Source organism: Eschrichtius robustus, chromosome 13 (genome assembly GCF_028021215.1).
Source record: "Eschrichtius robustus isolate mEscRob2 chromosome 13, mEscRob2.pri, whole genome shotgun sequence".
In the NCBI taxonomy this organism is placed as follows: domain Eukaryota; kingdom Metazoa; phylum Chordata; class Mammalia; order Artiodactyla; family Eschrichtiidae; genus Eschrichtius; species Eschrichtius robustus.
The window spans coordinates 99,572,620-99,589,492 of record NC_090836.1 but is presented as its reverse complement, the minus strand read 5'-3'; the positions used below and the strand labels follow the sequence as shown (position 1 = coordinate 99,589,492).

The 16,873-nt window shown below is 52.8% G+C and overlaps 1 protein-coding gene across 2 annotated transcripts; it reads right to left on the bottom strand.

The window, feature by feature from the left end:
- CCDC134 (coiled-coil domain containing 134) lies at positions 1 to 16,809 on the bottom strand. Of its 2 annotated transcripts, XM_068560068.1 has the most exons (8): positions 16,672 to 16,809; positions 16,188 to 16,275; positions 14,917 to 15,035; positions 14,094 to 14,215; positions 13,426 to 13,510; positions 11,426 to 11,607; positions 11,075 to 11,146; positions 1 to 2,514 (listed from the first exon to the last, which is right to left on the bottom strand). In XM_068560068.1, exons 3-8 carry the CDS (start codon positions 15,017 to 15,019, stop codon positions 2,389 to 2,391), a joined length of 690 nt encoding a protein of 229 aa, XP_068416169.1. In that variant the 5' UTR covers positions 15,020 to 15,035; positions 16,188 to 16,275; positions 16,672 to 16,809; the 3' UTR covers positions 1 to 2,388. The 2 variants fall into 2 exon arrangements, with proteins under 2 accessions (XP_068416169.1, XP_068416168.1); XM_068560067.1 differs by lacking the exon at positions 16,188 to 16,275.
- Between the last annotated feature and the right edge of the window lie 64 nt (positions 16,810 to 16,873).

Below are 16,873 nucleotides of genomic sequence, written 5' to 3'. Positions count from 1 at the left end.
CTCATTTGACAATATTTATTGAACATTTCTGTGGCAGGCAAAGAGACAGTTCCTGCCCTCTGAGAGCTTCCAGTCTGGTGAAGAAAACAGACATTGATATTTAAGACAAAACCTAAAATTATGAGGAGAGAACTGCATCTGGCATAGCTAGGGGAACACACAACATGGACAAAGGCCCCGAGGCAGAAGGAGCTGATGCAAGCCAGCACTTGGAATAAGTCCTGACACACAGTGCCCATACAAGGTAGCTACTGTAACTTAAAAGTTACATGTGATCTGTGTGTCACATGAAGGACAGAAAGGATGGAAGGCCCGAGAGCTGAGTGTCAGTGATGGTTATGGGAATGGTGGGATTTAGGGTGAATTTTACTTTCTTCTTGGTATTTCAGTATTACTTAAATTACTTTTTATAATTAACATGTATAACATAATAAATAAAGTACCTTATTTGGGGGGAAAAAAGACAAGAAAGTTCTTTTGTTTACATGCAGGAGTGTTGGTATAGATTATACTAGTCTCACCCTGAAACAGAAAACCAAACCCTGCTGCCTTGCTCTGGACGAGGCACTGAGCTGGACAGTGCCACCTGCAACTCCACCATTCAGTGGCTCTCACAGGGCTCCCCACAGTGGGGGGTGACTGTCTGCTGGCATATCATATGACTCACTTTCACTTTGGTCCAATGCCTTCCCGTCCCAGAGCCTCAGTAACCCTCTGCAGAGGGCTACCTGAGTGCTAGGAGGTCAGGTAAATGGGCACAGTGCCTCCCACCCTGCAGCTGTTCCCATAGCTCCCAGCTGGAGCTGCCCAGGGAGGAGAGCAGAGTGGTTCTGTTTGTACCTTTGAAGGTGTCAGATGGGAAAACTTGGGCCCACTGGAGGGTGGAGAGGAAGGGATCAACCAAGATGGTGAGAAGTGAAGATGTAGAAGGAAGAACCCAGGAGGATAAAGATGCTAAATGGGACAGAGGTGAACACAAGTTAAGACTGGGCTCCTCTCTTTGGCTGTGCACACAGCGGGTGCTCAGCAAATCCACGGGACGACCGAAGAACCATCAGAGAAGGGCTCTTGTCACTGAGAAGCCAGGCCCAAACCTCAGAGAAGCAGTTTAGGGCTGGGCAGAGGGTTCAGACATCATCAAATTCATTACACCAATGAAGCCACAGCACAGGGAAGGGGTGGGCCAGGGTCACTCAGCAAGTCTGATGGGCTAAGACTCTGGGTCTCCCTTGGGCACTGTTAGTGGTAGAGGGTTGGGGATAGTTGTGTGTCTCTCCCCTGGCTTGGCAAAGTCAAAGAGACAGAGCTAGAATTCCCCCCAGAGCCCCTCCCTTCTCTACCTGGAAGGGATATGACAAGGGCGGCTGCCCACTCAGGGCCTAACTCCCTCTGCAGCTTCCCTGCTCCATGGCCCTGGGCTTTTCTTACACACCTCCTGACACAGGGAGCTTGCTGTCCGATCAATCCAGCTCGGAGCAGCCCTACCATTACAAAGCACTGCCTCCTGCAGAGCTGCAGCCTGTCCCCCAAGGGCCCCCACCCGCAGGCTACGGTCTCCCTGAGCTGCCAGGGAGGACAAGTTGATTCTTCCCCGAGCCTGCTCGATGACTGTCCCTGGATATCTGAGGACAGAGATCATGCTGCTCCAAGGCTGTCTTGGGCTAAACACCCTCCCAGGATACTTCTGGTCCCTTCTCAACACGGATCCCTTGTCCATGACAGTGCTGAGAAGGGAACTGGAGGTCAAAGCCAAGCCCCTGCTTTGCTGCCCCGCCAGGGCTTGAGGCTCCTCTGAGGAGGAGGAATATCCTCTAAGGTGGTCTCTACATCTGAGGGCCCCCTATCTCCCGACCCAGGCCCCTCTCACCTGCCCCATGGAGAGGCTCACAGCTCCCTGGGGCCCAAACCAACCTGTTAGCCCAGAGCATTTGCTGGCTTTTATTGTCTCTGCAGGGGATAACTGTTCCAGGCAACACAGTGACACAGTGGGGCCAGCAGCAGGCATGACACCTCCACACACGGCTCAGAGCCCAGTTCTGCTGCCTCCCCAGGAAGGGCAGCAGCCAGCTGGCCAGCGGTCCTAACCCAGCGGGAGAGTCCAGCCCAGGATCCCTCCTGCTCCCCACAGCGTCTCTACAGGGTTAGGTCTGCAGCATAGCACCCTCTGAAGGCTCCCTTGGCACCCCTCCAGGGAGGTCCCTGGGAAGAAATGCAGCCCTCTGCGGCCCAGTCCCTGCAGCTGGGGCTCAGAGCTGGCTCCAGGGGGCTGAGCAAACTCGGCCTCCCCTCTCACAGGGGCCAGCTCTCACCACCAGTCATACCGCTGCATTCTCCTCTTCCTCCCGACTGGCCTCCTCCTGGCCCCTTGAGCCCTGGGCTGCTCCAGGGCTATAACTCGGACTGGGATCTGGAGATCCGAGGGCCTTTTCGGATCTCTTTCCGCTTCTCCTCTTTCTTCCGGCGTTTCTCCTCTCCTCTCAGGGCCTTCTGGAAAGGGTCAGTGCTGGTGATGAACTGAGGGGAAGAGCAGAGTGGTCTGATTAAGTCTGCTGGCAGCAAAGAGTTGCCTCTGAGCTAGGCCGCTGTGGGGACAGGAAGGTCACTTAGACACAGGCCCTGCCCTCGGGAAGCCTGCAGACATGGAGATAGTTAAATGGGCTTGGGGAAACTGCTGAGCGGGTCTTGGAAGATAAGCAGGAGCTTGCCAAGCAAACAGGACGAGGGAAGAGGACATTCCAGGCAGAGGGACGGGTGCTGATCCTGCATGGTGCATCTGAGAAACAACAGAAAGACTCCACTCAGGGTGAAGGGGCTGAGTGCAGAAGACCACCGCAGACCCCCAGAACCCTGAGGAGGAGATGGCAGCCAGCAAGAGTAAGACAACAGGGGTCCTGCCGCTTGTGAACGAGTTGCAACATCTAGGCAAGGGAGTGTACGGGAAGCAGGTGGGCCAGGTTAAACTGGCAGACCCTGAAAGAGGTGGAAAGAAGATGACAGTGGTGCCCAGGCTCGTGGCTTCCACAGTGGATACACGGTGGTATCCAGGGAGGAGATGGAAACACAGGGCGAGCTGGGTAGGAGGAGGATGAGGACTTCAGCCGGGGTCATCCCCAGGCCCTCTGCTCATCTTCCCCCACTCTCCAGACCGGCTCATCTGAACCCAGGGCTTCCGTTCCACCTCTATGGTCAGCTACCACTCAAATGTGCATCTCCCTATCTAAATGCCTGTCTGACACCTCCACTAATGTGCAAACGTGCCCCAAGCCCAGCATGGCTCCATCTCCCCAAAACCCAGTCCCCTTCCAGAGTCTCTGTCCTCATTAACAGCAGTGCCCCACAACCCGGTTGAGGCAAGTAGGGCAGAGACCAAGCATTCCCCCCACCCCCACCCCTACCCCTCACAGTCCATTGCCAAGGCCTGGCCCATTTTACCCCCTAAGTCTCAAACCCGTCTACTTCTCTCTGTCTCGCCTATCCTACTGCTACCCCCATCACCTCCCCCACCACCCTCCTGATAAATCTGGGCATCTCCCAGGGTCTCTCCACACCCAATTTGGTTCCTCTTAAGCCATTCTCCTCACTGCAGTTAGCTATTTTCAAAATGTAAGTCTGACTCCTGCTTAAACCCTTCCACGACTCTCCATTACTCTCAGGACAAGGTTCCACACAGCTGCATCTGCAGGTCCACCCTGCCCCCCTCTCCTCCTCCCTCACTTCTGGTCCCTGGGTTCCTTGGCTCCCCCACTTCCAGGCCTCTGCACGTGCTGTGGCTCTTCCCAGCCCCCACCCCCTCTGCCACATTAGCTCCAGCTCAGCTGTCACCGTCCTTGGGGACCTGCCCTGGCTCCCGGCTGGGGCTGCCTCCTCTGCTTCCTTCTCAGTGCTTCTCCCCTGCCACCACCTGCCTCTGTGACCACCTGCTTCGTGCCTGTTGCCCCCACTGGACCACACTCTCCACGAGGGTAGGCGGATCGTGTCGGATGCTGCTCACTGAGCCACAAGCCCCCAGTGCAGGGCCTGCCGGGCTTATAGATGGTACTTAGCATGTATTTTTTAAATGAATGAATGAATCACGTTAGAATATGAGATACAATAGTACCCAAGACTCAGGTAACTTTGTTGTGAAATACACCCATTTTATTTGTTCATACGATAAATCTGATAAATGTTTGATCAAGGTAGACGTTAAAAACAAATTAGGGGCTCCACCTTGTGGAGTAATCCACCTACCATGTTAGACTGAACCACAAGTCTGGAAGATGGGGTGAAGTCAGAGAAGTGCAGCCGAGAGGGTAAGTGATCTGCTCAAGTCACACAGCTAGTCCCAACTGGGGCTAGCCCCCAGGCCTCCCACTTCCCTGACCAGTGCTTTCCCTATCACACTCTGCCTCCTATCCCTACAAGTTAATTCTGATCCTCTTGGGAGGAAGGAGGAGCTGGGAGACTCCTCAAGCCACAGAGGACTCCACACTCTTGGCTCTGGCTTGGGGAAGGACAAGTCAAGAGATCCTGGCCCCACCAGCTAGGTGGGTCAGAAGAGAAACAATGCCTATCCCTTTCCTGGATCTCCTCCCCGCTAGGCCTGGCTAATGCCTACTTTAAATTCTGATGCTAACCTCGAGTGGACCCTTCGTGCTGCCTGACAATCCAGAATGTTTCCCTGCTCTACTCACTCTCCTGCTCTCCTAGACACACCTTGTCCTCGAACCTCCATCACTCCTCCCCTCCTCACTCGCAGCCCATGACCTTGCTTCCTGTTCCAAAGAGGATGGAAACACTCAGAAGACAACTTCCGCAAGCTCCCACCACCATACCCACCAACCCACTTGCTGCTGTGCCCACACCGCTCTTCCAGGCTAGGCCACGCCTCCCCCCGGGCACCAGCTCTCCTCTCCCACCTCCCTTCCTCAGGGATGAGGCTCCAGCAACTCTCCTACCATCGGTTCTTCCTCCCTAATAGGTGGGGGGGGGGGGTGTCCCATCAACATGCAGACGTGCTGTAGTCTCTCCCATCCCACTAAAATTTCCCCTGGAAACCACACCCTCCTCCAGCTAGTCTCCCGTTGATCTGCTCCCCTTGAAAACAAAACCTTTATGATAAGCTACAAGGATATACTGTACAACATCGGGAATTATAGCCATCATCTTGTAATAACTTTTAATGGAGTATAGTCTGTAAAAATACTGAATCACAGGCTTCCCTGGTGGCACAGTGGTTAAGAATCCACCTGACAATGCAGGGGACGCAGGTTCGAGCCCTGGTCCGGGAAGATCCCACATGCCGTGGAACAACTAGGCCCGTGCGCCACAACTACTGAGCCTGTGCTCTAGAGCCCGCGTGCCACAACTACTGAAGCCTGCATGCCTAGAGCGCATGCTCTGCAACAAGAGAAGCTACCGTCGTGAGACGTCTGCGCACCGCAACCAAGCGTAGCCCCTGCTCGCCGCAACTACAGAAAGCCCGCATGCAGCAACAAAGACCCAGCACAGCCAAAAATAAAAGTAAATAAAATAAATTTTAAAAAAAAGTGAATCACTATGCTGTACACCTGAAACATTAAAAAAAAAGAAAAACTCTTCAAAAGCGTCACCTGTACTTGATAGGATGCATCCACTTCCTTTCCTCTCATTTTCTCCAAACTCAGTCTTTTGTCCCCACCACTCAACCAAAACAGCTTTTACTGAGATCTCTGATGGCACGTCTCCAGGCTGCTAAATCCAGTGGCTGATTCTCAGCCGCATCTTCCTTGACCCTCCAGCGGCATCTGACAGGAAGATCACTTCCTCCTTCCTCTCACTTTCCTCACATGGCCTCTGGGAAATGATTCCCTCTTGGGTTTGCTACATTAGCACTGACTGATCCGTCTTGGGGTGCTTTGCTAGTTCCTCCTCATTCTCCCATCTCTAAATGCAGGCACATCTCAGGCCTCAGGCCTCAGACCACTGCTCTATCTGCCCTGCCCTTCTGCTACTCTCACATCTGTAGCTCTAGCTTTAAGCTCTCCCCTGAAATCCAGTCATACACCCAGTCGCCTCCTTGACATCTTCATTCAGCTGCCCATCAGGTCCAGAAACGAGGTCTTGATCCCCGATCCAGCCCTCGGCCTTGTCCCACCAGTTTGCCCATTTTAGAAATGGCAGCCCCATTCTTCCACACACTCAGGTAAAAAATCGTCGAGTCATCCTTAATGCAGCTCTTTCACTCCAGATCTGCTTCCTTAGTGAATTTTATTGGCTCTGCCTTCAAAACAGAACCAAAATCTCACCATTCCTCGCCAGCGCCACTGCTGTCACCCTGGGTCAAGCCACCGTTAACTCCCAAATAGACAAGCGCAGCACCCTCCTTACCAGTATCCATCTCCTCCCTGGTCCCCCTCACTATTCTCCACACAGCAGCCAGGCTGATCCTTTTTAAAAGGTTAAGTCAGAGACCCTCACCCTGCTCCTATGTGTCTTGGAGCCAAAGCCCTTGAGAAGACATGCAAGGGTCCTGTGCTCTGGCCTACAACTCTGACCTCACCCCCTCTCACACTCCCCACCCTTCCAAATATGCTTCCAATTCAGGGCCTTTGCACTTGCTGCACCTTCAGCCTGGAATGTTCTTCCCCCAGAGACAGAGCTGGCTCCCTTGCTGTTTCACGTCTTTGCAGTAAGAATCTTCTGTGTCCAAGTCATGTGAAATAGCAACTGTATTCCCACGTTATCCCTGGAATTCCTTAACCATGTTCCTCTGCTTTTTTTCTCCGTAGCCCTTATCACCACCTATCATATATTTTTTATTGACTGTCTATCTCCTCCAACTAGAATGCCATTCCCAGGAGGGCAGAGCTAGAATGCTTCTCTAGTGGCTGGGATTCAGTAGATGCTCACTAAATGTTGAACAAATGCATGTGCTATGCCTCTGAGCCTTTATGCAAGCTGGTCCCTCTGCCTGGGAAGGTCTTCCCTGAGCTGGTCAACCCGGCACTTCTTACTTATCCCAGCGCCTCCGCCCCCTACTTCCATAGGCTCCCTCGCATGGGTCCTTCCCTCTTGCACTGGTACAGAGATCATGCTAGATTGGGACTGTGTTTCTCTGCTACCTTCCCCAACAGACGGTGAGCATCTTCAGAGCAGGGAGAGGGCCAGCTCCCTCTGGACTGGGACAGTAGCCAGCACGAAGCCTGATACAAGTTGGCTCTAGTGATGGGTATGTAGTAGGAGGGGACTCCCAGAACACCCACTGGTATGGAGAGAGTGCCCAAGGTGAGCGGAGCAAACCTGGGCTGTTGCTGGTGGACAGGTCCACACGGGATACCAAAAAGTGAGTAAAACCTTGGGACCGTCCCCAGCCAATAAAAGGAAAGTATGTTGCTTCTGCGGTATGCCCAAGCAGAGCACATTATGATGAAGCTAAATTACATCTATCCTGGAGCCCATTCTCTCTGTGCCCCATGCTCTCACCCTCCTCATGTATGAGAGGCATTCACGATCTGCAGGGCAAGGAGAGCCAGTGACACAGCAAAAAAAGCATCTCCATGGGAGCCCCCTCATTGGGAAAGGCAATCTGCCATGGCCTTGAGCATCCCTGCATGTTCTTGCCGCGTACACCAAGAACCCAGCCCTGACTGTTCTTACCCAGGCCATTTATCAGGGTTGTGACTGCAGCAAGCAACCTTGAAGGATGTGTCATCTTGGTTTTACATGAAGGGGAGGCAGCTACACTAGTGTGGAAAACCATATCCCCCACTCTGTCACCTGAAGCAAAGCCACTAGTTCAACAGGGCCCTCGAGTCAGAGGTTCCTCTGAAAACTCAGGCCTGTCCTCTGATTGTTCGCCTAAATTAAGAGCTAATGGTGCTGTGCAGAAGAGTTAACATAGCTGGCCTCACTGCTATCTTTTAGAAGGCCTGCTTCCAAGGCTGGTCCTTGGCTGGTGTCTGGGAACTTGGTTTCTGGGAGGGATTCCCATCACCCGAACTGATAAGAGTGGCTCACTGCACCTAAACTGTGCGAAAATGTGGTTTATGCTAAACACCCACTTTCCTTCTGGAGTCTGGAATTTTGGTACGTGCTCGGCAGAGGGTGCCTACGTGACCAGTTCCCAGTAAAAACTCTGGGCGCTGAGTCTTTAACAGGCTCTCCTGATAGACAACTTTTCACACATATTTTTATAACCTGTTGCTGGGGGAATAAATTGTGTCCTGTGTGACTTCACTGGGAGAGACTCTTGGAAGCTTGTGTCTGGTTTCCCTTAGACTTCACCCAAGGAGCATTCTCCCTTTGCTGATTTTACTGTGGATCCTTTCACTGTAATAAATCATAGCCTCGAGTACAAGTACTCACTGAGTCCTGTGAGTCCTCCTAGCGAATCATCAACCTTGGGGCGGCTTTGGGAACCCTCGGCACAGGTGACCATGGGCAGCAGCAGCCATCTAGCCCCAGGGATGACAATGGAAGACCAACTGCCATAAAGGCTAGTAAGACAACAACCTGAATTAAAAGCCGTCACTCTTGCCTAGACAATATTCCTAATGACCAGGCATGTTGTATTCTTACTGACTGTTGTCAGTGTCCGAGCCATCTGGTCTGCCAGATGAGCAGGCTACAAACTGGCAGATCAAAGGTGGCCATCCCTCTTGGGGGCCATGAACTGTGGAAACAAACTGTGGTTGGCAACGGGACAGCCTGGGTCACTCGCTTAGATGCTCATAGCCAATTCTCTGATGAGACCAACCAGAATCAAAAGGCTGATCAAGCCTACACAGCCCAGTTGACTGGTACTGCCACCTGCATGCATCATTGTACTAAATGTGGCAACACACTCACCACCATGGACTGACAAAAAGCAGAGGACTCTGTATTTCTGGTTCAGCTACTTAGAGTCCCTGGTTGGAATAGTATGGCCCAAGATCATTAGAATAATGACCACTTGGGGGACTTTCCCTGGCGGTCCAGTGGTTAAGACTCCACGCTTCCACTGCAGGGGGCACGGGTTCGATCTCTGGTTGGGGAACTAAGATCCTGCATGCTGCGTGGCACAGCCAAAAAAAAAAAAAAAAAAAGAAAGAATAATGACCACTTGGTTGAGTACGCTCCTTGCCAAGTCCCCCTGTGGGCCAAGATGGGAGATATGTGTCTGTGGAAATCTTGCAAAAATGCCCTTGTCCCACTCACATCTGACCCTTCTGAACAAAAAGTCTAGGTGAAAGTAGGGAATAATTAGAGAAAAGTGAAATTATAGGTCCTGGGATGTGACATGTTGATTTTGTACCAATAATCTGGGGAGGGAGTGCCTTAGATCCCAGGAGGTGTGTGGAACAATTAACCCTCTTTGTCCTTTAGATCCAGCACTGCCGCCTGGCAAAACAATCCTAGGGTCCACCCCAGCCAAGCGGCAGCTGCAGTTGAGAGTCAGACCAGCTGTCCAGTGTGTCATTCTCAACCATGTGACAGGAATATTCCCATCAACGCAGTCAGTCCTGAACTATTCTGCTGTGCCTGATACCATCAAAGGCAGCTCCCAAAGTAACCCCGTGCAGACACACAGACCAGTACAACCTTGCTTCAACCTGACACACACATCCACCTGCTTCTCCTGACCCCTGAGCGAGCCCGGTTGTGCCATGTAGGGCAACTGAGGCTGCAACTCAGCAGCAACACTGCCTCCAGGGCTCAGCCAAACAATGCAATGGTGACCCAAATCAAGTGGTCACATGTAGGAGACAGTGGGCCACAGAATGCCTCTCCACTGGGGATGAGCGTTGCTTCGGGTCTATCTATTGGCCCCTGTAATCACTGGCAATGACATCAAAGATGAGCAGCTCAGTCTAAACCCTTGTATGGGTGGTAACAGATGATAGATTGGTCTTAGACCGCACGCTGAGTTTCTAATGTAAGACCTACTGCCCCCGCCCCCCCAGGACTTACCAGAGCTGGCTAAGCCCAGGACCCTGGAGCACATGGCTGAGACCAACACTGCGCGTGGCCACATCCTGCTGCTGAGTCCTACTGACAGCAGTCTGAGACAAGCTGAACAAATGTGGTCCTAGTCTCCACTGATCAGATCAATCATGGAATAGGACATTCACGTAGAAATGTGAGTTAAGCCAAGACACGCAGGGCTGATGGATGGACTGTGGGGCGGCAATCTCCATCGCCCTGCACATTCTTGCTGGTACACCGGACCACTCTGTACCTGGGCCATTTCTCAGGTTGTGTTTGCAGAAAGCAACTATGAAGGATGAGGTGATACCTGCCTGCAAACAAAGACTTGGTTTGCTTCTGTTCATTATAAAGGTGGTGAATTTCCCAAGCTTGGTGCTCCTAGACTTGATGTAAACCCACTGCATGCGTGGCATTTGCCTGGGCCCCTCTGTGTCACCCTCCTGGGACTTGGGGAATAAGGGAAACCCACATGACCAGGCCAACAGCAACTGCTTTTGCTGCAATAAACTCTGATGTCTCTAACCTGTCAGCATCCATGAAACAGCAGCAAAATCCTAAACCTTCAGAGGTCCCTCCCTACACCTGAGGGGAGCTTGTGATTTGAGGAGTACAGTGCTCCGGCCCTTCCTCCCTGCTGCTCTGGCCCTGCCCTGCCACCTCTGATCTCTTCCTCCCCTCTACCGTGTGTCAGTATCTGTCGTGCTTCCCCTGCAGCCTCCAGCTCTCAGAGCCCACCTCAACCCCTAGGAGGAGAACATGTGCAGGAATGTGGGACAGAAGCCTGGCTGGGTGCTCAGAGGCTCAAGGGCAGAGAAGCATGGCCTGACCTCCCATGGCTTCCCTGACATTCGCCTGATGGGAACAGGGCCTACCGTGCACTGGGATGGATGTGTTCATAGCCTCTGACTGGCCCTCACAGCTGAGGTCCACACCGCACGGACAGACAGGGAGCTGAGGCTAAGACAGGGCCAGCAGCTTGCCCGAAGGTACCAGTGAGCGAGTGATACTCAGACCCAGACCCAGGCACTTCTGGCTCCAAGTCCAAAGCCTTCACACTCCACTCTAGGTGCCCCAGCCCCTGCAGGCCCTGGCCTCCCAGGGCTCAGCAGAGGCCAAGCAGACATGGCCGCAGGTCCCAGCAGCTCACCTGTGTGTGGTCTACTTTAAATGGGTTCTGGAAGTCAGAGTCTTTCTCGCTGATTCCCAGCTCCTGGGCCATCTGTGGATGAGGAAAAGCTAGTCATCCTCTGCCTTCTCCTGCCTCCTGCTCACCCGAGGGCCACTCCCTCCAAGGCCTGAACAGATGTGGGCCAGGTGGTGACCCCTAGGGACCCAGGTCAGCATAGAACCCCATGAAAGGGCACCTCAAGGTGGCCCAAGGCTTATCACAGAAAACACAACCAAGGGCTGACATTCAGGCCTCACTAAAGGCAGATGTGTGGCTCACAGCGTACCACCAGACAGAGGGCTCCCGGACCTCCTCCACCCCAGTCCTTACCAGGCTGAGGATGGGCGAGTGGGGGCCCTGGTCAAAGACGCCCGACTGGTTGCAGAAGCTGATGCCCCAGCGGATGAGGAGGTTCCAGTTGGAGTTGTGGTCAAAGCAGTGGTGCACGATTCTTGGGAAGCGCAGCACCACATCACCGAAGAAGGCCGTGTTCTCCACCACTTGGGAGAAAGCTGGTGAAAGGACCCTGATGAGCGGCCAGGGGAGATGCCCTTCTACAGCCCTCCTGGCCAGCCCTACGCACCCTCCAGAGAACAGAGGCAAGCCCACTAATCAGAGAAGGGGAATGGTGCCTGAGGCCCACAGGCTGCTGACCACATGTACAGTGCATGCTAAGGGCTTTATGTCTACCAGGTCACTGAATCATCAAAACCACCTTTAGAGGGAGATGTGTCTGCTATTCCCATTTCTCACATGGGAAACTGAAGCTGACGGCTCGTGAGTAGCAAACCTGGGCTGCAAACCCAGGGCTGTCTGACTCCAAAGGACATGCTCTTTCCCCTGTATCTCACAGCTCAGAAGACTCGTTTGCCATGGGGACCAGAGAGGTGGGTGTCATTTTGCAAAAGGAGGCATATGCATCCCATGAGGCTTCGCTGGGCCTAACCTCCCCAACTTGGTATCCTAATGTCCAGAGCTGGGCCCTGGTGTTAACACAACTACAGTGTCTGTGAGGGGTCAGTTCTGTTAGGATGGCCAGGGAACACATCAGGGTTTGTTTTCTTTTTAGTATATGCCTAATTTTATTTTATTTTAAATGCTTAAGTTCTTATTTTGAAATAATTTTAGACTTACATAATACACCACAAAATTCCTTCACTGGGCTTCCTCTAATGTTATCATCTTATATAACCATTGCACAACTATCTAAACCGGGAAATTAACATTGATACAATACTATTAATCAATCCATAGACCTAATTTGAATTTGGTCAGTTTTCCCACCAACATCTTTCCTCTAGTCAACAAATCAGTTTAGGCTGAGTTTAGTGTCCATTATGGTGTCAGGTCCCCTGACCCAGGCTAGCATGAAGAATAGTAACTATACACCCAGCCCTGGTGGTAGCCCCTGTTTGAGTGACCCCTATAGATATGGCCCAGGCAGCCCTCACCAGCACTGGCCAGGCCACACAGAGATAAGCGGACTCCTACAAAGATATGCCAGGTTGGGTCTGAGACAAGTGGGGCAGGGACCCCCGGACTTCAGAACACTCTTGAACCGCAAAGAACTCAGGAGTTCGCTTGGTTTACAGGTAAGAGCCAGGCAAACCACCTGTCCTCTTTCATGTGGAAACTGGAGGTAATAGTGCCTTCCTCAGTTATAGTGGAGATCAGAGATGATATTTGTAATGTGCCCAACATTCAATATGTAAAAGCTCCTTCTTCCTGTCTCAGACAGTGTGACCTAACAAACTCTGTTAGAATGTAACCGGTTAATGGGGAGAAATTACCACTGGAGAGAAATTCTTGGAAGAGGAGATGAAGGGATTCAAAATATTCTTTTATTTATCTATGTTGGTCTCACCTTGTCTCAAAAAGGATTTAAGGGGGTTGAGGCTTTTAGAACAGTAGTAAAGAGTGATGGTAACTGCTCCCATGGGCCAGTCACTTCAACAGGCCTCAGTTTTTTCTCCTATAAATGGGAACAACCCTTGCCATCTCTACCAGGAGGGTCAGGGTGGTGAAGGCAAGGATTTCTGGAGTGGAAGTGGGCAAAGGCTCCTCCCTAATTCCCCCGGCTCAAACACCTAACCACACGACAGAATATATCTGTGTCAGGGACACGGAAACTGGCTCTGAAACGAGCCGAGAAACACTCGGAGAATCATATACTAAGTGCCCAACCACCCAAAGAGACTCCTTGGAAGGTGCCACAAGAGGGTACTTCCAGAGAGAGAAAAAAGAGTGACAAGAACAAGAGGGAAGGAGCAGCTAGAGAAGATCAAGGATGTAGGGGGGAAGAGGAGAGGGCGAGATTGGGAAGACCATACCATCCTTCAGTTTCTCGTCCTGGGGGAAGGGCCCATCTGGGAGCACATCTGCAGCAGTGAGCACTGTCCGGGAGTCCTCCAGCACCTGAGGGAACCCCACCTGGGCTGAGTGGTTTTGAAAAGGTCTTCCCAGACGGGCCCCAGCTCCATTTACTTCAACCCTACTTCAAATCTTCTGAGGGGCTTCCCTGATGGCGCAGTGGTTAAGAATCCGCCTGCCAATGCAGGGGACATGGGTTCGAGCTCTGGTCCGGGAAGATCCCACATGCCACGGAGCAACTAAGCCCGTGCACCATAACTACTGAGCCTGCGCTCTAGAGCCCGCGAGCCACAGCTACTGAGCCCTCATGCCACAACTACTGAAGCCCACGCGCCTAGAGCCCGTGCTCCACAACAAGAGAAGCCACCGCAATGAGAAGCCCGCGCACCGCAATGAAGAGTAGCCCCCGCTCGCTGCAACTAGAGAAAGCCCGCGCATAGCAACGAAGACCCAACATACCCAAAAATAAATAAATAAATAATAAAAATAAATTAATTACAAAAAAAAATGTTTCTGTGCATGCGCTTCCGCCTCATTGAACACCATCCCCTTGGGGAACTCCTACGCATCCATCAGTGCCCAGATCAAAGACCAGGCCTGCCATGAGCTGCCCGCTGCCCGCATGCACCTTAAAGAGCCCCTTGAGCATGACATCAAGGATCTTGTACTGCTGGTGGACATCGTTCAGCTGTGCTAGGTTTTTCAGCGCCAACAGCTGCTCCCGCCGCTTCACCTCAAACATCTTCTTGTCTGAGCAGCATCAAGTTAAGGAACTGGCACCAGTTCTCCTGCCTGGATAATCCAGTGGTCCCGATCGAGAGGGTCCACCCTGGCCAGCAAGGCTCTGCCAGGGGCATAGATGTGCATGCCTGGGACTCCCCAGGGAACGAATAAACTCTCTGAGAAGCATATGAATCCTGCAACGTATCACTCATCCACTTCAGAGGATTCCACACCCGACAACCTGAATACAATCCTCAGGACCTCGCTCCTGCCCTCCCCTCCCCATGGTCTTTCCCCAATCTCCCACAGCCACTCACTGCTCCCAGAACCTCTGCCCCTCTGCTCACACTGTACACTCTGCCTGGGGTGCCCCCCACCCTTCTCTATGAGTTTCTATTCTTTCAAGACCCAGCCCTTGGGTAGGCAGCCCAGTATGCCAGGGCTTGGTCTCCGGCCAGGGTCTCACCCAAAAAGAACGAGGCACATGTACAATCCTCAGAGTCCTCATGGCTCTGAGATATATGCCTTGCCTTCTCAATTTAACATATGGGGAAACTGCGGTTCAGAACAGAACTGACTTGATCAAGGTCTGGTTAGAGCACCTTACTTTTTCTCTCCTGTTCCTATTAGGGGGGTCTGCTCCATCCCTGGAATCTCCCAAGGGGTTGTGGGTATAGAGAAACCTCATTTATAGACCCCTCAAAAACACCTCCAACCCCAAAGGATACAGATCTCCAGGCTCGGGTCCAGGGAGGTCCTCAGGGTGTCTGTGACTCCTGTCCCAGACAGTAGCAGGACAGAGAGGAAGGCCAGGAACTGAAGAAGGTCCATATCCAAGACTCTGGAGCTAGGGGAGTAACCCAGAGAAAGAAGGTGAGACCCAGAGCTTGGTGTTATATGAAACATAAAGTGAGTTGAACAGCAACTTCCCCTGACATGACACAGCCTCCAAATACCAAGAACCCAGCTTTGGGAAGCCCTGGAGCCCCAGTTCCCAGCCCAGGGCCAGTGACCAACAGACACAAAATAAAGACATGGGATGATAGGAGGGAGGGAGAAAGATAAAGTCAGCAAGGCAGGGATGCTTAGAGAACAGGGATCAACGCCTGGAACCCTGCACTGGAGCTCTGGCTCTGCCTGACTTCGGCACCTCGGGCAAATTGCTCAGCCTCTCTGAGCTTCATCTTCCTCACTGCAAAATGCGGATAAGGAAGTCATCTCCCGGTTGCAGAGACAGAAGGCTGGGTGAGGCACTGTGCCTGAGGAAGGGGGGCCTGGTCAATATTATTGCCTCTCAATTCCCCCATCCTGGCCTCTCAGGAGGCCCAGGCAGTTAGAGATGTGAAACTTCTGGGGTTTCCCACCTTTCCTGACTTCTGTCATCAGAAAGGAAGAAGGGGTGCAGGGTGGGAAGGGAGGCAAGACAGTCTTGGGATAAGACGGCTGTTATTCTCTTAGGAACCACAGGCACCACAAGCAACACCTGTTCCTATCTAGGCAACATTCTCCAATTGCCTACTGAGTACCTGTCAGGTTCTAAGCACTGTTCTAGAGCCGGGAATACGGCAGTGAAAAACAAAATTCCCTGCACACTGGTACTTTCATCTCTAGTAGGGTTAAGAGACAACCAATAAAGTTGTAAAACAAGCACAGAAAGATGAGAGGGAGTCAGCGAAGTGCAATATTAAATACAGTAGTCAGAAGCAGCCTCTACTCAGATGATAGCTGCCCAATTGTACCCACGTGGAGACCAAAGCACAGAAAAATGAGGTGACTGCCCAAAGTCACTCATGGATTCTCAGGCTAAACCAAGAGTCTTAATGAGCACAGGCTATCTCAGAGCTGGCCACTGTTCTACTAGGGCACCTAGGTATGTCCTAGAGATGCTCAGTTATTGACAGTGAGACCCCACACAGATCAACCAGAGAACCGCCCCCACCCCACGCTGATGAGACAACTGAATGGGAAGAAATAGTTCAAGCTCACCCAGAACCCTTACCTTCCACCGTCACGCTCCAGACTCAAGGGAACCAAACACTGGTTAAGGCAGAACTTGGGGTCAGGGGAAATCAGACAGCCGGTAATGACTGAAGCAGGAAGAAGTGGGAAAAGAAAGCCGAAAAAGCGGACTGCGTGGGGGCAGATCCTGCTGTCTCTACTGTTACTCCCACTTATCCGCCTCTCAATCCCGCTCCCTGCCCCATGAGTCCCCAGAGCTCTTCCCGGCTGGGCTTGCGACTGACTCCGAGGCCATTCTGCAGAGGTGGCTTGGTGGTGAATCCTGAGCCGGCAAACCGGGCTCGGAGACCAGGGTCGCTGCCCCTAGCGTTTAGAGCTCCGGGAAGAGAAAGTCTTTCTAACGAGGAGAGCCGTCCGGGTCCGCGAATCCCAACCCCCACCCTGTGCAGCCAGTTCTGGGCCCTCGGTCCCACCCCCGCCCCCCAACGGGAGCCTGCCTGCCCGGCACCCCCACCCCCACCTACCAGGCCGGGCGGGCGGGCGGACAGGAGTCAGCGTGCACCTCGCCTCGAGGGTCCGCAGACGACCGGCAGAGGCGCGGAACCTGAGTGTCCCAGAGAAGCCACGCAGGAACTGCCGAGCGCCGCCCCGCCCACCGCGCCGCCCCCGCCCAAAGATCGTGGGCCGCGACGCCAGCTCTTTGACCTAACTTCCGGCCCCGCCCAG